We start from the raw sequence: 20,462 nt of genomic DNA on the forward strand, positions 1-20,462 counted from the left end.
AATGCCCGGTAGCCACCAAGAGAGGCACATTGTATGTTTGTCTGTCACATAAAATGCACTTCTGTTACTTCTGTTCCTTGACATGACATCAGATTCTTAGTCATAGGTTCCAACTAGTTCATCAGCAGCTGGATCAAGCCACACCAGTGTTTTCTATCTCCTCAACAGACACAGGAAAACACCTTCCTGAGGGCCACTTTGACATCCTTATTCCTCAGAGAGTAAATGAGGGGATTCAGAGTTGGGCTGACTGCTGTGTACAATAAGGTCACCACCTTGCTATTTTCCAAGGAGGATCCAGAACCAGGCTGCACATAGGCATAGATGATAGTGGAGTAATACAAGGTGACCACTACCAGATGGGCAGAGCAGGTGGAGAAAGCACGCCTCTTACCCTCGGCAGAGCGGATGCGTAGGATGCTGGCAATGATGAAGCTGTAGGATACCATGGTAAACAGGAAGTTGACCACACCAAAATAAACATCAGCAATGACAGCCATGATCTTGTTGAGGGTAGTCGGGCTGCAAGACAGCAGTAGCAGTGCTGGGATTTCACATAAAAAGTGACGAATTTGGTTGGGGCCACAGAAATGGAGCCGTGCCATCAGGCCAGTGTGCACAGATGTGTTGATTGCACTGATGACCCACACACTGCCCGCCAGCAGGACACAGACGGGCCGACTCATCAGCATGCTGTAGTGCAGTGGGCGACAGATGGCCACATAGCGGTCATAGGCCATGGCCGAGAGTAGCAGCAGCTCAGCCCCCAGAACCCAGATTAGGAAGAAAATCTGGGTCAAGCATCCCTTATAAGAGATGAGGTTGCCCTTCCCCACCAGACCCTCCAACATCTTGGGAAGAACAGTGGATATGCAGGCAATGTCCAACAGAGCCAGGTTTGCAAGGAAGAAGTACATGGGGGTGTGAAGACTTGGGTTCAGGCTGATGGCCATGAAAATGAGGGTGTTTCCTGCAAGAGCCAGGATATAGAAAGTGGAGGAAAAGGTCAAGAAGAAAGCCTGGAACCCAGGATCCATAGAAAATCCCTGCAGGATAAACTCTGCCACATCCGTATAGTTGTTCATTGCAATTTGAAACTGAGCCCCTGGGAGTTACTGTGACACAGCTGGGTATGGTCAAGAAGACACAGGGTGTAGAGCATCCATCATCTCTCATGGGGTCTTTCAGGTGTGACTAGGAATGCTTGTCATGGATGCTGTTGCTGTAGAAAGCACATAATTAACATGATGACATCATCTTCAACATAGTGTGTGCTAGTCTGAACTCTGCACACAAAAGACCCAGAACAAAAGGAAACCCTGCCTGTGGTAAGCAGTATCCCTCTATAACAACTGTTATCTTTGGTATTTATTATGTCCTATGATATCCTAAGACCTGGAACTCCTATAAACATATGTGTCATTCTTTTAAAACATACCAAGGGCCAATCTGGTCCCCAGCACAGGTTTTTTTTTTTTTGTACTTATCAAGGGGTTGGCTAGGCTTCTCAGATGCAGGCTGCAAAACAGTTCTGGGGAAGCATGCTTGGGGGACTGGAGCAAGGAACAGTGGCAGTATAACATGCAGTTGGAACAGACGGTCTTGGCCCTTGGGAATGAAATCCACATATCTCTTGTGAACAGCACAACTGTCTATTTCTTCCTGGATACCCTAAGTACTCATTGTGGATAGTAAACCCAGTGAGGCAGATAGGACCTTGTGGAGTCTTATGCCTTTCAGGGAAGGTGTCAGGCTGTGCTGGGGCTGGAAAAACAGCATTAAAGGCATGGACATAGCTTCAACCCAGGCACCAAATTTCTAGGCTAGCATCCTTGCTCAGTCTCAAGTCTGTTTTCCATACATCTCATACACCTATGAATATCTAATCACCCAGGCCTCTTCATACATATGGATCTCTGGCCGAGGAGAACATAGACTGATCAGCATGTGGTTAAAAAAAAAGTTCTGACCTCTCTAGTGTCTCCATGGGAGTTAGTTATCCCAGACCCTTTCTGGAGATTCAGGAATGGGCTTTTGGCTATATGGCAACAAAGAACCTACTCTAGTGTATGTCCTTTACAAGGAAGCATTTCTCCTCCCCTGCAAATGCACAGATCAAGGCCTCTCTCCTGTAGGGTGAGCCTGAGAACTAGTCCTGAGCTTTTGATACCTCCCCGACCTCCTCCCACTGAAGAATCATGAAACCCATATACCCTCCGGGGCTAGTACCTGTCCCTGCAAAAGCAAATCTGGTCTGTCAGCATTCCCTGCAGATGCCCCATGGCCTCATACAGCACTCAGGGTTTCTCAGTTGAGCCCCCAAATCCCCTCTGTTGGCCTCTCAGCCCAGTACCTATCTGTCAAAAGCTCTGGGACACAAGTGGCTTTGAGCCCTGAACTCTGCACCAGATTCACAGGAAACCACCATGCCTCTATCAGAGATTCAGAGCTGCCTCAGAGCCAAATTGGAATGTAAGCTTTCTGATCGTCACTGATCAACAGCTCAGATGGGTCCCAAAGCAGACCCACAGAGGCCAAGTTCATAGTTTCAATCTGAAACTGTGAGGGAAAGTGACTCTGGTAACAATTTTTTAAAATATTGGAATAGGTTAGAACAAAACCAAATATCTTTTGAGAATAATCAAACTTGCACACACACACACACACACACACACACACACACACACACACACACACACAAAGAAAAAAAAGCAGGGAAGGCAGAAAGAAGTCCATAGGAAAGATGTGAGGAGGATCAGCTCACATGGAGAGTGAAGATGTCCCTGAGTGCATCCAAGTCCAAGATGTCTGCATGTCATGGAGAACATCCAGTGTGGCCACAGAATGAGAGTCCTGTTTCTCTTTTGTTTGCTGTTAACCTTAAAGTAGGGTCTGCCCCTTGGCGTGGACACTGAGCTTACTAGGGAGTGGCCCTCAGAGAGTAATTACCCACTTTGAGGTAAACAGGAATCCCTATGGTGTCCATAGTCCCCAAGCTGAGACACCAGAACTTTTAGGCATAGAGAAAGTAGGCACCTGAGGCCATATGCATAGGCCTAGGACACTGACCCCTATGGTGACTTCTACCCTGGGGATGCCCTCAAGACAGCTTGGCTGAGAGTCATGTCCATTTGATCCCTGTAGGAAGATGGACTTCACATTAACACACAATCACTGAGCACAGTCTATGGGCTTACCCCTCCTAACCATACAATCTTGGTGTGACATAGTTCTATCAATAAACCAACACCGATTGCTCCCTCATTGTATAGGGAGATTGAGCAAGGGCCACTCTCATTCATTGCATGGGGAGTGTGGTCAATATGAGACATCACAGTTGAGGTTGGTCATGAGTGTACACATCTTTTCATTTCAGTTTTCAAATCCTCTCATGAGGACACAGTGTGTGAAGTCTGTGGTTATCAAGACCAGAATCGGTAAGCGGGACTTAAGTTCCACCATGTTCTGTGCACTGGGTATAGATAACAAGGCACCTGAGTTCTTAGCAGCATATTGGCTTCCCTGCAGAGCCAGAAGTCCCACAGCAGGTGGGCAAATCATCTCTTGCAGTCATAGAACAGTTAAGAAAGTAATCCCTTTATAATTAGCCATTAAAAGAATCCAAAGGAGCTAAAATAATACACACCTTACAAATGAAATGATCATTTTCCACCTTAAGTTCCAAATCCTCCAAAGTCCTTGAACTCTATCAATATACACATTCTCAATCCCTCACAAACTTCACCCACTTAGCATGACAGCAAATTCAAGTCTCGGCACAACTCAAGATTTGAGCAACTCCTAGAGGACATCAAGATGTGATATGATGTCTTCAGAGAGGCCTCCATTGGCAGTTGATGAGAAGAGATGCAGAGATCCACAGCTGAACATGAGAGAGAGCCCAAGGGGCAGATTTCCATCAGGTCCTTCCCTTTGTTTCTCAGAGAACCCCAAGGAAGAGAGGAAGAAAGAATTGTAGGAACCAGAGGCATGAAGAACACCAGGAGAACATGACCCACAGAATCAACTGACCAGGGCTCTTCGGGCTCTCAAAGACTGAAGAGACAATCATAGGGACAGCATGAGCCTGCACTGGGTCCTCTGCATGTATGTTATAGTTGTTAACTTGGCGGTTTTGTGGGACTTCTAACAGCAGGAGCTGGGGCTGTCTCTGACTCTTCTGCGGGCTCCTGAGACCCTTTATTTTCTACTGAATTGGCTGGCCCAGCTCTGATATGAGGGTTGGTGTCTAGTCTTAATATATCTTGTTAGCCATGTTGGACTGATATCTCTTGGAAGCCTGATTTTTTATAAACTGCTCTGAAGTGGATGTTGGTGTGAGGTGAGGGAGGTATTAAGAAGAGTGAAGGGAGGGAAAACTGCAGTTTAGATGTATTAAAAAACATTAAGAAAATAAAAATAAATAAAATAAGATACGATATGAGCTTCAACTACATCTGATTTTCTAGTCAATTTTCCATAAAAGGATAATACAATCATACAAAACTAATAAGCAATCTATCCCTCTGCAACACTGGCATAGGGAAATCTCATGGTTCAAAGCAAGTGACTATGTTTGTAGCATATAAGCCTCAAATTTGGGGCTAATTGGTTATTGAGTAACTGATACTCATTTGACCCTCATTGACCTGGAGCAGTAATTATCCACAGAGCAGGGCACCCGATTATTCCAGTGATGAGGTGTGCCAGTGTTACCGTGAACCTAGTAACTGATGGTGCGGCTGGTGGGGACTCTGTTCCATCTGTGGAATTACACTTGGTGGATCAGTGCTGTACTGATCACACTCAGTCACTTACCAGAAAACCAGCACGAGCTATAGGGACAGGCTTGAGTGGGGTGGACAGCCCTGTATCTGGTCTGTTCTCTGCCCCTTGTAGCTGGCCACCCTGCTCCATCTCTGGTATGGCACAGAATACAGGAGGCTTTGATTCCTGAAGGTCAGAAGGCACAATGGGCCAATGTTTAAATTTCTATTTCAGAGGCAGTTGCAGAATTATCTCCTATCCCACCCCAAACATGAGAGAGGGCTCAGAAGAAAACTGAGGGGAAGCTGCTCACTGAAGCTCTAGGCAAGCAAGTTCTGAAGGCATTCGATGGGCTCCTGCAGAACACACAGAGCACCATGTCCTTAGCAATAGTACTCCCAGTATATTAAAAAGACTGACATTACACATAATACATGTGTAGGAACCCCTGTTGGTCAACCCTCTGGGACGCTGTAAAATGAACATTCATCATGGAGTCAGGTGGGTCTGTCTGGGCTACATCTAAGAAGAGCTGTACTTAGGATACCTTGGTGGCTCCCTCTTGCATAGACTAAATGAGAACTGATCTGAATATAACCTTGGACCCACCTTGCTTCATAGGACGATTGTTGACTCTTCTTTTTGCTTGTCTATACAGGAGTTCCTCTTGTTAATGTCCTGGAGCTGCCTAGAGGATGTTGCACATGGGGCTATTTAATTCCAGGTTTCAGTTACTGGGGACCAATTTCTTCCCTTTACATTTGATTCTTTCCTATCCATCAGTTTGGCCATAAAGAACTGCTGGGACCCCATTTAGTTATGATCTCTGAAGACAAATGTGTTAATATTTTAACACACCTATATAAATCCAGTTACATGTACTAAACTCACTCCATAGCTTCAGAGAGGGAGGCATCAGTTCTTGATCACACTCACTCATGAAAAGTAGAAACACAACCCCATCCATGCATGGATGTTTCTAGAGCTCGTCCTGTTTTACAGCTTTACTGGTATTTCTAAAGCTTGGAATCCTTCATAGGGATAGACCTTGTGTGCCAATCTTGTCTAGCGTGTCTACCTGTCTCATTGCATTGGGCTGGGAGGCTAGCCCATCTGGAAAAAAATCCTGAACTTCCTCTCACAAGATCTTTCTCTAGAGAAGTCTCTGTTTCTACCTCTGGGTCTAGACAATCTCAACTCAGCCCCAGATGCTCTCTGTGATTCTTGTAGTGGACTTGTTTTTGTGTTTGTCTTTTTTTTTCCAAGGCAGAGTCTTTTGTGTAGCTCAGGTTTGCATTTAACATCAGATCTTCTTACCTGAGCCTCTGATACGATTGTACCTGACTATCCAAAGTTTGTATTTGCTAAGAAAGCTAAGAAAAACATTAACAAACACATCACAAGAGTAAATATGTTACAAAATCACAAACTCCAGTGCAAGTGTTTGTCCCCTCCACACCATCTTCTGTTCCTAAGTACTTCACTCCTGTTCTGGCTTTCCAACCTGTGAACTGTGCTCGCCTCAGCATCCTGCCTTCTCTGGCCTGAGTATCCAGCAAGAGCCTCTGGCCTATATCAGAACAAAACCAACCTTCCCTCATGTGACAATTACAATCTCAGACCTAGAGGAAGCAGTTCATTCCTGCCATGGGGATCAGTTAGGGGCAGATGATGTATTGATTTGGATGACAAATTACTCTATAAGCTTAGGTATTTGAACACGTTTGCCAGCTGATGCCACTTTTTTGGTGAGGTTTTATATCCTTGCAGTTTATTGGTATATTTAAATTGATTACCTGGTCTTGATTTAATTTTGATATGTGGTACCTATCCAGAAAACTGTCCATTTCTTTTACATTTTCCAGTTTTGTGGAGAACAGGTTTTTGTAGTATGACCCAATGATTCTCTGGATTTCCTCGGTGTATGTTGTTCTGTCCTGCTTTTCATTTCTGATTTTGTTAATTTGGATGTTCTCCTCTCTACTTATTGATTAGTTTGGATAAGGGTTGTCTTTCTTGTTGATTTTCTCAGATAAGTATTTCAGATACACAATAGGACAAATTCAGACATAATAGACCTCTAAGAAAGACAAAGTGTCTTTACAAAGGTCCATATGATGGGAGAGAGAGGAAAAACAGTATAGACAACTAAAAAACAATTAGTTTTAAAAAATACAACAAAGTCTTTAAAGATATACTAGAATAAAAAAGACATATAAAGATTGAAAAATGCAGAGTGTAGGTTATGAATATTTTTCCTTTGAATTTACTAAATGCTTTTTGTAATTTCTTTCATTTTATTTCTTTTTAAAATTAAAACAAACTATCTTTTTTTCATTTTACATAGCAATCCCAGGTTCCACTCCCTCCCACCCTCTCATTCCCTCCACTTATCCTCCCACAACACCCACCAGCCACTCCTCTCAGAGGGCGAGGTACATTGCTTTGGGGAAGGTCCAAGACCTTCCACACTATATCCAGGCTGAGCAAGGCATCCATCCAAAGAGAATATGTTCCCCAAAAGCCCGGACAAACAGAAGGGACAAATCCTGGTGTCAACCCCAGGCACACAACTGTCACCCACATACAGGAGACTAGTTTGGACCCATGCTGATTCTGATCCTGTTCAGCTGGAGTTGGGGAACTCTGTCCATATCACGGTCTTGACCTCTGCTCATATTCTCATGCCTCCCACTCTTCAACTGGACTTTGGGAGCTCAGCCCTTTGCTCTGCTGTAGGTCTCTGCCTCTGTTTCTGGCAGCCGCTAAATGAAGGTTCTATTGTAGCATTTAACATATTCATCAGTCTGATTACAAGGCAAGGCCAGTTTGGGCACTCTCTCCTCTATTGTTTAGAGTCTTAGCCAGGGTCATCCTCTGGCCTTCTGGGAATCTCTCCAGTGCCAGGTCTCTTGCCAGACCCATAATGGCTCCCTCAATCAAAACATCTCTTTCCATGTTCCTCCCTCCATCTGGACCATACCATTTCCTCAAGTTCTCCTCCCCCCTCCCTGTCTCACCACCTCCCCCTCCCCCTACCTTCTGTTCCCACCAGACACAGTTCTTCTGAAGTCAAATATAGGGGTCTGGATGATTTTCAACAACAAAGGATTCCAAAAACGCCGACATCGGTGACACCAGGCTACAGACATGCAGCCTGTCCCAAACACGGACCCTCACACAGACAGAAAGAAATGGCCAGTGTCTCCTTCAAGAGAAGCACATTGTGTGTACATCTGTAACATAAATTGCTCTTCTGTTCCTTGTCATGACATCAGATTCTTAGTCATAGGTTCCAGTGACACCAACAGCTGGATCAAGCCATACCACTGCTTTCTACCTCCTCAACAGACAGAGGGAAACACCTTCCTGAGAGCTACTTTGACATCCTTATTCCTCAGAGAGTAAATGAGGGGATTCAGGGTAGGGCTGACTGCTGTGTATATTAAGGCAGCCACCTTGCTATTTCCGGAGGATCCAGAGCCAGGCTGTACATAGGTATAGATGACAGTAGAATAGTATAAGATGACCACCACCAGATGGGCAGAGCACGTGGAGAAAGCACGCCTCTTACCCTCGGCAGAGCGGATGCGTAGGATACTGGCAATGATGAAGCTGTAGGATACCATGGTAAACAGGAAGTTGATCACACCAAAATAAACATCTGCGATGACAGTCATAATGTCGTTGAGGGTGGTTGGGCTGCAAGACAGCAGTAGCACTGCTGGAATTTCACAAAAGAAGTGGCGGATTTGGTTGGGGCCACAGAAATGGAGCCGTGCCATCAGGTAAGTATTCAGGGATGAGTTGATTGCACTGATGACCCACACACTGCCCGCCAGCAGGACACAGACGGGCCGACTCATCAGCATGCTGTAGTGCAGTGGGCGACAGATGGCCACATAGCGGTCATAGGCCATGGCTGTGAGCAGCAGCAGCTCAGCCCCCAGAACCCAGGTTAGGAAGAAAATCTGGGTCAAGCATCCCTTATAAGAGATGTGGCTGCCCTTCCCCACCAGACCCTCCAACAGCTTGGGAAGAACAGTGGATGTGCAGACAATGTCCATCAGAGCCAGGTTTGCAAGGAAGAAGTACATGGGGGTGTGAAGACTTGGGTTCAGGCTGATGGCCATGAAAATGAGGGTGTTTCCTGCAAGAGCCATTAGATAGGAAATGGGAAAAAATACCAAGAAAAAAGCATGGAATGCATGATTCTTAGAGAATCCCTGCAGGACAAACTCTACCACAGCCGTATAGTTGTTCATTGTGATTTTAGAATGAGCCCCTGGGAGTTACTGTGACACAGGTGGGTATGGTCAAGGAGACACAGGGTGTAGAGCATCCATCATCTCACTAAGGGTGCAGCCGGAATGCTTGTCATGGGTGCTGTTGGTATAGAAAGCACATAAGTAACATGATGACATCATCTCTCAACCTAGCGCACTAGTCTGAGCTCTGCACTCTGCATACAAAAGACCCAGAATAAAAGAAAACCCTGCCTGTGGTGGGCAGTATCCCTTTGTAACATCTTTTAGCTTTGATATTGATCATGTGCTATGATATCCTGAGACCTGGAACTCCTATAAACATATAATCAAGACTGCTAAAACATGCCAAGGGCCAATCTGGTCTCCAGCACAGGTGTTTCTGGACCTAGAGATGAGCAGCCTCATGAAGGGGTTGGTCAGGCTTCTCAGATGCAGGCTGCCAAGCAGTTCTGGGGAAGCGTGATTGGGGACTGGAGCATGGAGCAGTGGCAGTATAACATGCAGTCGGCACAGACGGTCCTGGCTCTTGGGAAGGAAATGATCATATCACTGTGAACAGCACAACTGTCTATTTCTCCCTGGCCACCCTAGGCCTTCTTTGTGGATAATATACCTAGTGAGGTAGAGAGGCATCTTCCCTTCCCTGGGCCTGGTGGAGGCTTGTACCTACCAGAGAAGGTGTCTAGGCTGGAAACACATCATGAAAGGCATGGACACAGTTTCAACCCAGGGCTCAAATTTCTAGGTTTTCACCCTTGCCCCGTCTCAAGTCTTTCTTCACTATATCTAATAAACCCATCTGTCTCCAATCACCAATGACTCTTCAAATATATGGACCTCTCAGGCCGAGGAGCACATGGACTGATCAGCAAGTGGTAAAAAAAAAAAACGTTCTGTCTTCTCTAGTGTCTCCATGGGAGTGAGTGGTCCCAGACCCTTTCTGGAGATGCAGGAGTAGGTTGTTGGCTACATGGAAACTAAGGACTCACACCAGGGTATGTCCTGAACAAGGAAGCATATCTTCTCCCCTGCAAATGCACAGAACAAGGCCTTTCTCCTGCAGGGTTAGCTTGAGAACTGGACTTAAGATTTTGATACCTCCCTTCTACCTCCTCCCACTGAAGAACCAAGAAACCCATAAAATCTCTAGGCCAATAACTGTCCCTGCAAAATCAAAACAGGTTTGTCTGTCATCATTCCTTTCAGATGCCCCATGGCCTCATACAGCACTCAGGGCTTCTCAGTTGAGCCCCCAAATCCCCTCTGTCTGCATCTCAATCTGTCTGCCTGCAGCTCTGGGTCACAGGTGGCTTTGAGCCCTGAACTCTGCACCAGATTCATGGGAAACTACCATGCCTATCTCAGAGATTCTGATCTGCCCCAGAACCAAGTCAAAGGCCAAGCTTTCTGTTCAGCAATGAGCAACGGCTCAGACAGGTCCCAAAGCTGACCCACAGAGGCCAAGTTCATAGTTTCAAACTGAAACTGTGAAGGAAAGTGACTCTGGTAACAGTTTTGAGACTAACCACACACACACACACACACACACACACACACACACACACACACGGAAAAGCAGGTAAGGTAAATGCCTAAGGAAAGATGTAAGTAGAGGAAGGATCAGCTCACATGGAAAGAGAAGTTGTCACTGAGTGTCCATCTAAGTCCAAGATGTCTGCATGTCATGGAGAACATTCAATGTGGCCACAGGATGAGAGTCCTCTGTCTCTTTTGTTTGCTGTTGACCTTAAAGCAGGGTCTGCCCCTTGGCGTGGACACTGAGATTGCTAGGAAGTGGCCCTCAGAGAGCAATTACCCACTTTGAAGTAAACAGGAGTCCCTACGGTGGCCATAGTTCCAAAGCTGAGGCACCAGGACACTAAGGCACAGAGAAAGGAGGCACCCGAGGCCATATGCACAGGTCTAGGACACTGACCTCTGCTGTGTGTTCCACCCTGGGGATGCCCTCAAGATAGCTTGGCTAAAGTCATGTCCATTTGATCCACAAAGAAAGATGGATTTCACATTAATATACAAATCCTGAGAGTAGACTGTGGAACCTCTCCTAACCATATAATCTTGATGTGACATAGTTCTATCAATAAACCAACACTGATTGGTTTATCATCATATAGGGAGACTGAGCAAGGGCCACTCTCATTCATTGTATGGGGAGTGTGGTCAATATGAGACATCACAGTTGAGGTTGGTCATGAGTGTATGAAACTTTTCATTGCAGTGTTCAAACCCTCTTATGAGGACAGAGTGTGTGAAGTCTGGAGATGAAGATCAGCATCGGTAAACAGGACTTCAGTTCCACCATGTTCTGTGGCACTGGGTATAGATAACAAGGCACCTGAGTTCTTTACAGCAGATTGGCTTCCCTGTAGAGCCAGAAGTCCCACAGCAGGTGGGCAAATCATCTCTTGCAGTCATAGAACAGTGCATAAAGTAACCTATTCAGAATCTTCCTTTACAAAAAATCCAAAGGAGCTAAAATGTTCACAAACCAAATGACCACTGGCTACCTTTAGTTACAAATCCTTTAAAGCTTTTGATCTCTGTCAATATACACATTCTAAATCCCTCACAAAACCTCGCCCACTTAGCATAACAGCAAATTCAACAGTCTTAGCAGTACTCAAGATTTAAGCAATTCCTAGAGGACATCAAGATGTGATATGATGTCATCAGAGAGGCTTCCATTGGCAGTTGATGGGAACAGATGCAGAGATCCACAGCTGAACATTGGAGAGAGAGGGAGAGAGAGAGAGAGAGCCCAACTTGGAGATCTCCATCAGGTCCTTCCCTTTGTAGCTCAGGGAACCCCAAGAAAGAGAGGGGAGGAAGAATTGTAGGAACCAGAGGGATCAAGAACACCAGGAGAACATGACCCACAGAATCAACTGAGCTGTGCTCTTAGGGGCTCACAAAGACCCAAGAAGAGGCACAAGAATCAGTCAAATGCCACATTACTGAGGGTATTTAGCAAATGTAGGAGGTTCCTAGTGGAATATTTGGTGTCACTTATGTATACTATCATATCATCTACAAATAGCGAAAGTTCAATGTTTTTCTTTCCAATTTTCTCTAGCCAGAACTTCAATAACTATGTCGAATAGATATGGAAAGAATGGTCAACCTTGTCTTGTTCCTGATTTTGGTGGAATTACTTTGAGTTTCTCTCCATTTAATTTGATGTTGGCTGACAGCTTGCTGTATATTTCTTTTATTATCTTTATATATGTCCCTTTTATCATGGATATCTCCAAGATCTTTATCATGAAGGGGTGTTGGATTTTGTCGAATGCCTTTTCAGCATCTAATGAGATGATCATAAGTGTTCTTTTCTTTAAGTTTATTTATATGTTTTATTTATTTTATAAAACTTTATAAATAAAGTTTTATTTATTTTATTTTACTGATAAATTTTTGTATGTTGAACCATCCCTGCATCCCTGGAATGAGCTGACTTGATCATGGTGAATAATTCTTTTGATGTGTTCTTGGATTCGGTTTGTCAGTATTTTATAGAGTATTTTTGCATCTATATTCATTAGATAAGATTAGTCTATAGTTCTCCTTCTTGGTTGGGTCTTTGTGTGTTTTTAGTATCAGAATCTTTGTAGCCTAATAAAAAAAGGTTGGCAAAGTTTCTTCTGTTTCTATTATATGGAACACTTTGAGGAATATAGGTATTAGCTATATGGTAGAATTCTTCACTGAAACTATCTTTTCTAGACTTTTTTTGGTTGGGAGGCTTTTGATGACTGTTCCTATTTCCTTACAGGTTATAGGTAGATTTAAATTGTTCACCTAGTCTTGACTTTATTTTGGTATGTGGTACCTATCCAGAAAATTGTCCGGTTCGTTTACATTTTCCTGTTTTGCAGTGCACAGGTTTTTGTAATATAGCCTAATGATTCTCTGGATTTCCTCAGTGTTTGTTGTAATGTCCCACTTTTTATTTCTGATTTTGTTAATTTGAATGTTCTCTCTTTGCCTTTTGATTATTTTGGGTAAAGGTTTGTCTATCTTGTTGATTTTCTCAAAGAACCAGGTATTTGTTTCATGGATTCTTTGTATTGTTTTCTTTGTTTCTATTTTATTGATTTCAGTCCTCAATCTAATTATTTTCTGTCATCTGCTCCTCATGGCTGAGTTTGCTTCTTTTTTTCTAGAGCTTCCAGATGTGCTGTTAAGTCTCTAGTGTGGCATTTCTCCATGTAATGGGAGCTTTTGGCAGGCCTGCTTTTTGTCCTGCCCAGCTCCCGGATGGCTAGCTTTACACCCGAAATAACAACACACAAATTATATTCATTTAAACACTGCCTGGTCCATTAGCTCTAGCCTCTTATTGGCTAACTCTCACATTTTGGCTAACCCATTTCTAATAACCTGTGTACCACCATGAAGTGGTGGCTTGCTGGGAAGATTCTAACCACTGTCCATCTTGGGAAGAAGAAGCATGGCGTCTGCCTGACTCTGCTTTTTTTCTCCCAGAATTCTGTCCAGTCTACTCCACCTATCTCAGTTCTGCCCTATCAAAAAGCCAAGGCAGTTTCTTTATTAACCAATGAAATTAACACATAGATGGAAGACCCACCTACATCATTTCCCCTTTTTCTGTTTAAACAAAAAAGAAAGGCTTTCACTTTAACATAGTAAAATTACATATAACAAAACAGTTATCAAGCAAGAATTACAGTTACAATATTTATATCTATTTTATCTTTTATCATAATTAAGGAAAACTAAAACTATGACTATCCATTTTTCAACTCCATCAAAGAAGTAAGCAATTCCAAAACTCTAGAAATGACAGAGACATCTCGCTGTCTGGACAGTCACCCAAAGTTCTTTTGTACCATTGGGGCATCCATCTTAGCCTACAGACCCATAGAATCCAGCAGACATTTCCATGAAGCAGGAAAATTCAAAGACAGTTCAGTCACTTTTTTCTGTGTCCTGAAGAATGTCTCACAGACTCTTTCATGAGTCAGGAACCCCGAAAGATCATCTCACCTTTAGGCAAGTTCAGCAGTCTTCTGTCTGTGGGTTCTCTGTGTCCAGTTTATGCAACAGTCCAGGTAAGAGCAGTTTCTTGCCCAAATGGCTAACCAGCTCCATAAGGAGCCTCTTCAATGCCCATCTTCCTCTTGAAGTAGATTGGTGTTGCCAGGAGCAGACTTGTCTCATTGTCATGAAAAGTCCTAAGTTATTAAAACATTAAATGCCATATTCTGCAGTCTTTGAAAGATATGAAGAATGTCTATCTAACTGAAATATATCTCTATATATCTAGAAAATCTAACATGACTACAAGCCTAACTATTATTGATGATTATCCATTAACACCTATATTTCCTAATTATACAGTACATTTTTTTATTTTTTATTTTGTTTTTGTTTTTTTTTAATTCTTTTTTTTTAAATTTATTTATTAAAGATTTCTGTCTCTTCCCCGCCACTGCCTCCCATTTCCCTCCCCCTCCCCCAACTAAGTCCCCCCCCCATCCCGAAAAGCAATCAGGGTTCCCTGTCCTGTGGGAAGTCCAAGGAACCCCCACCTCCATCCAGGTCTAGTAAGTTGAGCATCCAAACTGCTTAGGCTCCCACAAAGCCAGTGCGTGCAGTAGGATCAGAAACCCATTGCCATTGTTCTTGAGTTGTCAGTAGTCCTCATTGTCCGCTATGTTCAGAGTCCAGTTTTATCCCAGGCTTTTCCAGACCCAGGCCAGCTGGTCTTGGTGAGTTCCCGATAGAATATCCCCATTGTGAGGTAAGCCAGACCCAAAAAGAGGAACATGGGATGTACTCACTCATATTTGGTTTCTAGCCATAAACCAAGGACATTGAGCCTATAATTAGTGATCCTAGAGAAGCTAAATAAGGAGAACCCAAAGAAAAACATATAGGCATCCTCCTCAATATTAACCTTCAGCAAGCGATGAAAGGAGACAGACAGAGACCCACATTGGAGCACAGGACTGAAATCTCAAGGTCCAAATCAGGAGCAGAAGGAGAGAGAGCACGAGCAAGGAACTCAGGACCGCGAGGGGCGCACCCATATACAGTACATTTTTAAATGAACTGTACAATCACGATACCTTAATCACTATCAGAAATACATATACACATAACAAATTTGACCTTAAATCTCTATCAATAAAGCAAAATCTATACCAAGGCAAATAATTCATATTTATATCATATCCCCCTAACTGTAAAAGAACATTATAAACAATATTTGGGAATATGGGCACAGTTATTTCTCTCCAAACTGCTTCATGCTGACTGGGGGGGCGCTGTTATTTAGGTCTTTCATGGTATAACCTGTCTGCTAGGTTCATTTCAGTTGGCAGTTGAGTGAAGTAATTTTCTGAAGGTGTTCATGGTGATCTTTCAGGAGAGCATGGTTTATCATACCATATTGGGATAGAAACAATCCACAGGGTCTCATCCTCTGTGAAAACAAAAGAAGACCCTCTCCAAAACGTTATATCCTTAGACCCAAATTTGAAAGTCATGATACCTTTAGAACATACATGTTGGATCAGCTTATCAGACCACACAATGAAATGTCTCTCTGTATTTAGCTCCTTCACAGTCAAAAAATTGAAAGAAAATACAGAATCCAAACTTTCTGTGAATTTTCCATTTTTATGTGGCGTATTTTTCTTTATTTCTTTTAATCTATAACTATCTGTACTCTGTCTCTTTAAAGACTTTACCCTTTTTTTAAGGCATTAACTTTATTCTCTATATTCTTTTTCCTCTCTCTCCCAAGCCTACATAACACTCATCCAACATTGACCCATTTAGAGGTCTTTTATGTCTGAATCTGTCCTATTGCGTTGCCTGTAACTATTTTACTGTCCAGGAGATCTATTTAAAATGCTAAGCACTTCTTAAAAACGTAACTTGCACCATGTAAGGGTAATACGGTATGGTACCGCCTGTTTTCTACCCAGTCTAAACCTTAACTGCACTGTTATTATGATAATTATCATAGTTTCTGCCTGAGTTCAGCACAGTTTAGCATGGCAAAGCAGAGCCAGAGCCCCTCCTGCCTCAGATCCATTTGGTGCCCCTGAGCAGCACACGGTTCCAGGCACACAGCAAGTCCACATTGCCATCAAGCAAGCAAGCATTTTACTCATAAAACCCCATCCAATTCTCTGTCTCCCTCAAGAGACAGAGGTTGCACTAGGAGCATAGCCTAGAAAGCCAGCGTTTTAAAACTGCACAGCTTTTTTTGCCTCCAGGTAGGAGTCACATTCAGCACTTTAACTCTTGAGAATGAGCATTTTGTCTAAGTTACATCCAAATCTGCCAGGCAGAGCACTGTGCAGCCTGGAAATATCCCTCTGTATGGCGGCAGAAATCCGCCATGCTCTCCCGCTTGTGCACGCCTAGTAAACCTGATCCCGCCGCCTGCCCAGGTGCAGGCAGGGAGCGGCGAACCATTGGCATGGTCTCAGTACTTTCTTCCTGATCCCGAGCGGCCACACCAACATCCAGCCCACAAATGCTCCATAGCTGGAGTTTGTACAGGCGGCACAGCCCAGGAAGCTGCGTTTTAAAATGGCGCAGCTTTTTTTTTCTGCCACTACTGCTGAAACAGGAAATCTCTGTACGGCACGTCCTAGCAAACAGCAAAAAGCTGTGTTAAACTCCCTTTCCCTTTTTTTAAAGCCCTCTCAGGTTTTTAATTGGATTTAATTGGCCACATTAGCGCCACTCTGTTGTAAACCCACCTACATCATCCCCACTTTTTACTAATCTGGATGGGCATAAGTGATCTCTTAGAGTTTGTAGAACATATGTCCAGATCCTTCTGGCTATTAGAGTCTCCATTAAGAGGTCTGGTGCTGCCGGGAAGTAGTGACACAGATCTATAATCCCAGCACTTGGGAGGTAGACTCCAGCCTGTTCTAGAGACTGAGTTCCAGGACAGCCAAAGTTCCACAGAGTAACTCTGTCTCAAAAAAAACAAAAAAAAAGAAGTCAGGTGTTATTCTAATGGGCATGACTTTACTTGTTAGGTGTTATTCTAATGGTCATGCCTTTATATGTTACTTACTCTCTCCCTTTATAGCTTTTAATATTCTTCCTTTGTTCTGTACATTTAGCATTTGATTATCATGTGTCACGGAGAATTTCTTTTTTTTCCTGTCTATTTGATATTCTGTGTGTTTGTTATACTTTGAAAGGCACCTCCTTCTTTAGGTTAGGGAATTTTTGTTGAAAATATTTTCTCTGATTTTTGCCTGAGGCTCTTCTCTTTATATCCCAAGTGTTCATATATTTAGTCTTTTCATAGTGTCTCAGATTTCCTGGATGGTTTGTTTCAGGAATTTTCCAGATTTCACATTTTCTTTATCTTTAATATCCATTCTTGTATCATATCTTCAACTTTTGAAATTCTCTCTTCCAAGTCTAGTACTATATTGGTGAGTTTGTCTTCTGAGGTTTTGATGTTTCACTTCTTAAACATTTTATTTCCAGTTTTATCTCAGTTTGGGTTTTGTTTTTCTTTTTTCTTTCTTGTTTTTGTTTGTCTGTTTTTTTTTTTTTGTTTTTTAGACAGGGTTTCACTGTAGCTTTGGAGCTTCTCCTCAAACTAGCTCTTATAGACGAGACTGACCTTGAACTGATGTAGATTCTCCTTCCTCTGCTTATGGAGTGCTGGGATTAAGGGATGCACCACCACTTCATGGCTAGTTTGGGTTTTCTTTAGAGATTCTGTTGTTTGTTTGTTTTGCTTTGTTAAATCCCTCTTTCATGTCATGAATTGTTGTAAATATATTAATTCTACCATTTGTGTTTTCAGACTCCAATAAAGAATATACTCAAATACTGTTTAAGGTTCTTGAACATATTCACAATCATTTTTGAATCCTTTTTTGCACTTCAACTATATTACGTATCTTGGGGTCTGATGTAGTTGGGATACTAGTTCTTGTGGAAGCATCCTTGTCTTGACTTCAGGTATTTGTGGTTTTGTGCTGGTGTCTAGGCATCTGGAATGGGATGACTGAAGTGAAAGGTGTTGGTATCTGATCTTGTCTTTGTTGGGTGGGTGTTCTATTCCCCAGTTTCTGTTGTTCCCTCTGGATCTTGTAAAAGTCTGGTGAATGTGGGTTTCCCAGTACTGAGCTCTTGTTTATGTGACTGCATGTCAGAGTGGGATAGATGTGGCCATGGAGAAAAGGCCGAACTGGGTTTCAAAACTAAAGGGGATCCTGTTCACACCTATAATTGGCATCCATATGGAGTTGGAAATATGGTAGAAAGGGGGTATTCTTGAACTAGGCTAGTGTTAAAAAATTATCTGGAAAGACAGAGACATTAGGGGACCCTGTATCTGAAGCAAGAGTTCAAGTCTCCAGTGAACATAACTGAAGTCAGAGTACAGGCACTGTAAGCAGGTTGTTACTGGGTGTGCGTGAGAATGTGAAGCATGATTAATAAAATTTCAGAGAGAGAAATTGGGGTTCAACATAAAGATCCAAAAGCAAAGAAAGCAGCCTCTGGCTCTTGCCTCAAATTCACTCCAAAATGGTGATCCTGCCTCCAAGTAATCTCAGAATGGCTGAGTCTAAGAGTTGTCTCCTCCCATCTTAAACTCCTCTCTAGTTCTAGGATTAAAGGCATTCACCACTGGGATTAAAGACATCCACTGCCTTGTTTCTATGGCATCTAGTGTGGCTCCTGGGATTAAAGGTGTGTGTTGCCACTGTTTGATCTGTCAGCTTGACCAGAGCTGCTCTTTTACTCTCTGGTCTTCAGGCAAACATTATTTATTAAAATACAAATAAAATGCCCTACAAGAATGGAAAGATCATAATGGAGGGCAGGAAGGATAGTGTGGCTCACCTACCATCATCCCTACCAGGTGTGACTACTGGGGGTCCAGTTGAAAGCATTTCTGAAAGAATTTGACAGGGAGGAATGGAGATGGGCTGGGTGCAGAGGAAGGCAGAAGAGAGGGTTTACAAGTAGAACAACTGGGTTCAATCCAAGGCTTGGTGAAGTCCCCTAAGGTTGGGTGTGGAGTGGGAGGAGAGGCCCCTTCACCCAGGCTGCTATAGTGCTGGAATGTGACTGGAGAGTTTGGATTGGGGGTTAGGAAGAAGAGTGAGATGTACTGACCTATTCCTAGCCTGTTGTGGTTCTGTGGGTCCCAGATAGAGGATTTTATAGGTGTCTGTGGAGGACATAAAGGGATGAAAAGACACTAGATAAAAGGTGTAGTTCTTTGTCAGCTTAAGTCTAGACTTGTTTTGAAATGCTATTACTGATAGCAAACATTATAGACTATAATAATTCTTTGGCAACATCCAACAGGAGGAACTAAGAATGAAAAAAAGGTTAAATTGCTGTCCTAAAATGTGTATCTGTGATTTTGTGTGTGTGTGTGTGTGTGTGTGTTTGTGATAAACATGGAGGAGCATCGACATTACAAATTAAAATAAAAATGTTTACACTACTTCTGAATTTTAAATATACATAAAAACCTTCCCAGACTAAGCATGCCATTTTTAACTGTATCATGTTTCTGTACATAGTGAAACTGAAGACAACTGACATCCCAAAACCTTTGACTTGGGAGCAAGTGTGAGAATATACATTGGAGACATGAATTCATTTGAGGACACATGGCTGGCACTTTTTTTGAGGAACTAGACTTTCAAATAAGCAGTCTGATGAGTATAAAACTCCCCACAGCTCCAGGGGAGCTGAGGCATGCTACAGAACGCTCTTGGATCTTGGATTCCTGTCTTGCCTAGTTCACGTGGATACTCAATCTCTGTCAGTCAAAGTCAGGATACAATGTCTAGATTGTCCCTTTCCACACAAAATTGATCATCACAACTTCAATGTAGGCAGTGGTGGTCCATGAAGCTAGAGAAATCTGATATTCTTTCCTGGTGAACTTAAACCAGTGAACATCTAACCCTGAGAGCTTTTCTGCTATGTTTTCAGCTGAGACTTGGGTGTGAAGAAGTGAGCTCCAACTGGGAAAGCATCTGAGTTCTTGCCATGGCAAACAGAACCTGTGACTTTTCCTTCTGCCCTTGGGGCTAAGCTCCTCTCTGCTGACACTTTCCACTGTTGACCTGACAGATAGTTGCAAGGCCACTTCAGCCAGGGCCTTTGGGTAGGCTTCCCATGGGGCCAAGACTGCCATGGATTGCATCACACAGCCAAAGCTACCTAGATTTAAGCCCGGATTACCTGAAACTAACAGACACCACTGTACTTCTCGGGACCAAAGCATCCCTGAAGCCCGAATGTTCTGGTGAGTACGTGACCTAGTCGATAATTTTCTGTAGGGTCCAGGGGCATCTCTATAGGCAGGAGTCACCAACACTATGGCAAAGTCTTAGGACTCATCTGAAAAATATCCTTCATTTCAAC

The 20,462-nt window shown here is 43.2% G+C and overlaps 2 protein-coding genes across 2 annotated transcripts; both read right to left on the minus strand.

Moving 5' to 3' along the window:
• Positions 1–161: 161 nt before the first annotated feature.
• LOC142851355 (olfactory receptor 13A1-like) lies at positions 162–4,917 on the minus strand. The gene is made up of 2 exons (XM_075975215.1): positions 4,819–4,917; positions 162–1,097 (listed from the first exon to the last, which is right to left on the minus strand). Exons 1-2 carry the CDS (start codon positions 4,915–4,917, stop codon positions 162–164), a joined length of 1,035 nt encoding a protein of 344 aa, XP_075831330.1.
• A 3,194-nt stretch (positions 4,918–8,111) lies between these two features.
• Positions 8,112–9,032, minus strand: LOC142851004 (olfactory receptor 13A1-like). The gene has a single exon (XM_075974896.1). It carries the CDS (start codon positions 9,030–9,032, stop codon positions 8,112–8,114), a length of 921 nt encoding a protein of 306 aa, XP_075831011.1.
• Positions 9,033–20,462: the final 11,430 nt, after the last annotated feature.

This window comes from Microtus pennsylvanicus, chromosome 5, assembly GCF_037038515.1.
Source record: "Microtus pennsylvanicus isolate mMicPen1 chromosome 5, mMicPen1.hap1, whole genome shotgun sequence".
NCBI lineage: Eukaryota > Metazoa > Chordata > Mammalia > Rodentia > Cricetidae > Microtus > Microtus pennsylvanicus.

Excerpts from the sequence above, each read along its gene's own strand:
- LOC142851004 (XM_075974896.1), bottom strand. The coding sequence starts at position 9,032 with ATGAACAACTATACGGCTGTGGTAGAGTTTGTCCTGCAGGGATTCTCT.
- LOC142851355 (XM_075975215.1), bottom strand. The coding sequence starts at position 4,917 with ATGGAGCAGGGTGGCCAGCTACAAGGGGCAGAGAACAGACCAGATACA. Across the intron at positions 1,098-4,818 it reads TAGCTCGTGCTGGTTTTCTG|TTTCAAATTGCAATGAACAA; the intron begins GTAAGTGACTGA and ends CCAGGGGCTCAG.